The 6,000-nt window shown below is 35.1% G+C and overlaps 1 protein-coding gene across 4 annotated transcripts in view; it reads right to left on the bottom strand.

Annotated features, from left to right (window-relative positions):
* Positions 1-788: 788 nt before the first annotated feature.
* Positions 789-6,000, bottom strand: part of ACOX3 (acyl-CoA oxidase 3, pristanoyl) — a 35,851-nt gene continuing 30,639 nt past the window's right edge. For all 4 annotated transcript variants that reach the window (XM_086612350.1, XM_086612353.1, XM_086612352.1 and 1 more), the window contains 3 exons: positions 5,769-5,836; positions 5,015-5,101; positions 789-1,705 (listed from right to left, as the gene is read on the bottom strand). In XM_086612350.1, the coding sequence (XP_086468476.1) occupies positions 1,586-1,705; positions 5,015-5,101; positions 5,769-5,836 (275 nt within the window). In that variant the 3' untranslated portion in view covers positions 789-1,585. The remainder of the gene's footprint in view (positions 1,706-5,014; positions 5,102-5,768; positions 5,837-6,000) is intronic.

Below are 6,000 nucleotides of genomic sequence, written 5' to 3'. Positions count from 1 at the left end.
AGCAGAAAGTGAGATGCTCTCGGCAGAGTGTTCTCTCACTACAATCATAGTTAATAAAGCTTCTGTCTGGCCTGTTCTAAACTGTACTTGCATTGTTACACACTTAGAGGCCTCAGATTCTCTGACAAACTGGTCTTAAAAATACAAACTTAAAAAAAATTACTCTATTTATTAAATAAATGTACCTTGAAGTACCCTGAGAAATCTTTTTAACATTGGCCTTTCAATACGTTCTCCAGCCATGAAATATTTCCTGAGCTCTGTCTGATTTAGAGAGAATCAGAGTCTCTACAGAGCTACTTGGTCACATTGTGGCAGTCTGTAAAGACTTACAAACTTTCAAATATTGACACTGCAACAACAGATGAAATGATAAAACCCCACGACAAGGACAAGCGTCTGTTTCTGCTCAAGCAGAATTCAACACTCAAGTACTGAAATCACGTTTATTTAATAGCCCAAACCATAATTTGTCCCTCTTTATCCATAAAGAATACTGAATTTTTTCATTTATAAAATATTCTCTTTGGCTTGATAAGACTACTTACAACAGTCAAGGCAACAGGAGTTAGGTTTTAACAGTACTTCAGTTCATAGATGCAATAAAGGAAATAATTTGTTTTTCACAGCATATCTAAAACAGAAAATATTCTCAATTTTCAAAGCTTTGTTAGTGTCTCTTCCATTTGTGAACAAAAATATTTGATAGTTGATATAGCTGAAAGAGAAATATCCTAATATGTTCAGTACTGCCTACCACTGTTGTATGCTCTTTTAAGACCATAACTCATCTGCTAAAACATCGTTGCAGTTTCTGTGTGTCAGTGTCTCCCAGGCTTGATACCGGCTTTGCAGCACAGAAAACATTGCAACCAAGCAAGAACATAGATAAGACTTGCAAGCTGATGCATTATCATACATTTTCTAGAAAAGATGTATAAGCAAGTTGTTTTCAATTCATTTCATCTACAGAGTCATACACAATTTAAAGACAGGTTATCTAAAATCCCAATCCTCTCCTGCACTGAAAGAGCAATCAAGTAGTTTACCGCAGAGGCATACGAAGTAAATCAGAATAGCTACACAGACTTCAAAGAGGCTGATGGAAATGATTCCCATCCCTTAATACAGCTTTATCACTGTTGGTGTTCTTGATGTCTTGTTTCTTTTTTTTTCTTCAAATCATCTTTTATTTTGCTGTTGTTCAGCTCATTCATAATCCCTGGTGGAAAAGGTTTCTTAATTATTTAACTTCTGTCAGATGACAGTAAAGTCAAGAGACTGATTGGAACACTTCTTTTGTAGCAACTTTGCAAAGCAGTGACCATGAGTCTTTGGGGTTTTTTTTGTATTTAATTGAGTAAATATGAATAGCGTGCAGATGTGCTGCTCTTGCTCCTGTCATTATCATGTTAACAGTCCCTGAGACCAAGCTGGACATGATTTCAAAGTTATTTTAAAACTTGGCACTTCTCTGTGAAAATCTCTTTCAATTTCACTGTTTGACATGTGGTCTTATTTCCTCCTGATGTTTGAAATACAGTATCCATCTTAGGCCTATCCAGCCTCTCACGAGTTGTTTGGTTTACAATCTTGACCTCAGCCTGCTTGTAACAGGTTTATTAACACAAAATTCTGCCCACCAGGAAGGTCTGTTCAGAACTTTGCTGCCTTGAAGGATATCTGCCCACATATTTTTATATAACTGTAAAATAATAATAAAAAAGGATTAATTTGCACAAATAATAAAACCAAGAAAACATCTGCAAGATAAATTATTTAACTTATTCGTTGAAATGAGATTGTGAATGATTTTCTAGGTAATAAATGTGAATAATTATGCACAGGCAAGAATAAACACAAAGATACAGCACAAAATTTCAAAGTACTGTAAACATCAGGTATCTGGGTAAATCATTTAGATCATCCTTGGCTTAAGAGCAGGAAACCGGTAACCCTTAAAATTTCTCGTTTTCAACTTGACATGATTTGTATTGTCAAAGGTAGAAATTTGGAAACAAGGTTATATTAAGCTAATTTTTGTTCTGTCCAAACCTGAAGACTGTGTCTGAAAGCACTCGTGCATGTCTGGTTTTGCCTTTATTTCAAGACATTTCTGGAAAGTAACATAACTTCTCTCCCAGATGTGAACTGTTCAATCTGAGCATAAGAAATTCCTCTCTCACAAGCAGATTGTTAATTCATCATCTTCATCAATTTGCAATTTTATGTGGAACGGTTAAAAAAAAGTACATGGGAAGTAAATTCTGCAAAAGTATAATTTTAGCAAGATTTGACAGTTCATATTTAACCGAAGCTTAAAACTTTAAGTAATGTTATAGAAAGATGAGGAAAGGAAGTCCACATTTTCAGCAGTGAGTTGGAGCACACTATAATACAATATTAACGTAATACAAAAACAGTTGATGTAAAGTGAAAAGCTTTTCTTCTTTATCAAAAGACGGCTTGGCCCTGTATATTTGGGATGATTTAAATATATATTTAAATAGAATATATTTACTATTAAGTACATTTTTATCTGGATTACATGGACTAGTGTTAACTATTTATTTCATTCTAAGTTTCATTTAATATTGTCTAACAATTTTTAATTAATTTTGAAATAGCTCAGCATACTTAAGCTGAGATTGTCAAAGCTTCTACGGGGAAATGATGTCCACACCATCAAAGTTTCTTTTAAAGAGAATCTGAATTCTCCTTCAGTGCTTAAAGTTGCCCATAACAAATTTGGAAACTTTTCTTCTGCTCTGATTATGATCTGTGGCTCATGGTGCAAGGTACTCTACTGCAGTATAACATAGCTTATCCTGAATCAAATTCATTTTCCTGTTATGCTTGGACAATCTATTCTTTACCACACTGTAATTTTTACTAAAATGTTTGCATTGGTTTTTAGAAATTGCAAAGATAGCAATGAATAGAGAATGAAATATAGACAGCCAGGAGACAAGGATCTTTATTAAGGATTTTCTTTGAGTGATGGATTGGCAAACTTTTTCAAATTTCAGTTGAAAACATTTCCACAAGTTGAAAACCACAGACTTAGAAATTCTGCAGAACAGGAGTTGGACATCACTGCTTGAAATCATTTTCTCAGTATGACTTAGTAAATTGGTAGATTTATATATTAAATTTATAAATTTATATATTTATGGAATAATGGATGAAAATGGGGCTTTGGACAGTACAGACAATAACATTCTTACAGATGACGTTCCTTCTCTTAGAGTTACCTTTGGAGCTTTACTGCCATGACCTCTTTCATTAATTTAATCCTCAAAAATCTACAGAAAGGGAAACAAGTCTCCCGTGATGATCATTGCCCTTTGGTTGAGAAGGCTGGATACGTAGATCTAGCCTTTCCTCCTTTATTTGTAGAGACCATGTTACCAAAGTGATCATTCTATTAGGTCAGTGTCTCATTAGAAACTTCTGGGCTACCTTCTGTATTGCTTCATCACCATGGGAACGATGGACAACTTTAGACATGAAGACACAGACAGAGAATATTGAAAAGCATTGAGTACACTTGACTCAGCATTTCTGTCAAACTTCCTGGCAGCCTCCCCAGGCTCCAGTGATTCTCTACAGGGTCTATCCACACTAAACCAAACTACTGCACTGTGACACCAGTGTGTACGTAATAGTTATCCCATAGCTTGGCTCTGCTGAGTAGGGTTGGCCAGTAAGCAAGAATGTCCGTTTGCTGAGACTTTGGAATGAAATACAGCTCTTTAAGTATGTCAAGGCAAAAAAAGCAGAGGGGAACCATGACCTAGTATAGCCAAATCCATGCTGCACCCACATCCTGAATCCTGCTTGTAGCTCTGGTTATGATACCTCAGAACAGATATGGCAGAACTAGGAAAGATACTCAGAAGGAAAACAAGGCCTGTCACAAGAATGAAAAGGCCTCCACAGATAGTAAATGCATACAGACCGGGACTAGGAAGTACTTTTTCACAATACGCAAATTACGGAAACTATGATGTCATGGAAGCCGAAAGACAGCTGAATTTGAAAATAGATGGGAAAGCTGAACAGAAGATAGATACATCTGCGGCTATTAAGCAGAATGATACAAATACAACCCATGGCTTGAGATATCTCTTAAACCACCAACTGCCAAGAGGGAAAGAACACTTCAATATTTTGTCTGTTTCACAGTGTTTTCCCTGGGCACTGTCAGTTGGAGAGTACTCTGCGAACTGGATCCAGTATGGCCATTCTTATGTTCTTGATTCAACTCTTGCTTTGTGTAATTTAGACTATTAACAAAAAAAAAAAAATCTCTCTTCCTTAAGAAGGATGGATTACATACTCATTAAAGCAAGGAGAGGTGCCAACAAAAGAGCATCCTTCAAGTCTGTATTAAGACCACTGAGATCCCTTGAGCAATACTGTACCTTGCACTGGTTAGTACAAGATACTCTATTCCACTGGGTAAACAGAATTCTCAAAGAATTGTGTAATTGCTGATATAACTTTTAACTGGAATAAGTTTTAAAATTTCCTTTCTCTTACTAAAATAAATATTTTACTAAGAATTAAAAGAAATAAATAATTTCTACACAATCTATATGCACATCACACAAACTGGGTGTAGTGTGAATACCAACAAAGGCAGCAAAAATCCTAGGCAGAGAAGAAATGCACCTTACTACCTCTCCAAGGTATTAAGCTATATAATAAAGACATGTTACTCCTAAAGGAATCTTAGGAGATGGTATCATTTTTGTTGTTGTTGTTCAGCAGCACAGATACTCACAAGAGCAAACTAGAGCAATATTGTATGAGTTTCTCATTGAAGCTGATCTCCAGCAAATGCAAAATGCCATTTTCTACTGACATCAATTTAACTATGGTACTTGCACTGAAAAAGCATCTTCCTTTTATTTTGTAGCTGTGAAGTGCCTTGAATATGTTATGGCTATTTACAGGCAATATCCTTCTTAGTGATTAAACTCACAAATTTTAAAATGCGTTTTCTTACCTCTCCATCAGCTTTACCAATGGGAGAGTTGAGAATGAAGTCAGGAGGAGCAAAGACATCAACCAGGGCAACTGCATCATTTTTCAACTGTTAAAAACGAAAACACATACATTTGGCAACTTCTGTAGTCGTCAATGGCTACCCATGAACTACAGAGCAGCATAAAGATTATTTTCATAAAGTACCAGCTATTGGTAACTTAAGAGAAATCCACAATAAGGAGTTTAGATTTATTCTGCTCTTTTTCATCCCAGAGTAGTTACCAAAAAGACACTGCATTTTAAATGTTTTCATCCTTCACTTAGGGGTTTTAAACCACATTTTAACCAAGATGGTACTATTTATACACATAAACCCATATATTTTAGAACTTTAAAAACATAACTTCCAGATTCTTCGTTGAAATTTTACTTACCTGCAGAGAATATGATCCAGTTTGAAAAACTTTTGTGTTGAGACAAAAAAAGAGCTAACACAATAATGGAATAAACCAAACTGGACTGCAGTATTTCACTGGCTTTCCAATGAAGACTGCAAGGTCACAAATGATAGTGTTATTTTGTAAGATATATTGTTTTTTGGGTTTTGTAAGTAAACTAGGACTAGATTCAGGGTTAATGAGTTACTAAACTTTACAGAAATATCATATCCTGCTAATTTACTCCCTGAAGTATATAATATACAATACATCTCTTTTTTAGTATTTGCATACTATATTAATATTCAATCAAAACAAACAATATTGAAGGCTTACCCTGTGGCAGAGCTGCAGAATAGCATTCTGAATAAACCTGCCAGCTTGTTCACCTGAAGCATAGCCACCTGCAAATACATTCACAAAGAAGCTTATACCAGTTAAGATTACACTGATAACAATCATTTTACAAAGGACTTTATCAGTTCAGTATTCAAGAAACTAAATATTCTCCTGTATAATTGGATTGACTGTCTTTCATTAATGACTTGACAGCAAAACTGTCCATTTA

Source organism: Tauraco erythrolophus, chromosome 5, assembly GCF_009769465.1.
Source record: "Tauraco erythrolophus isolate bTauEry1 chromosome 5, bTauEry1.pri, whole genome shotgun sequence".
Lineage (NCBI taxonomy): Eukaryota > Metazoa > Chordata > Aves > Musophagiformes > Musophagidae > Tauraco > Tauraco erythrolophus.
Note: the sequence above shows the minus strand (reverse complement) of the source record. Positions and strands in the feature narration are given on the sequence as shown.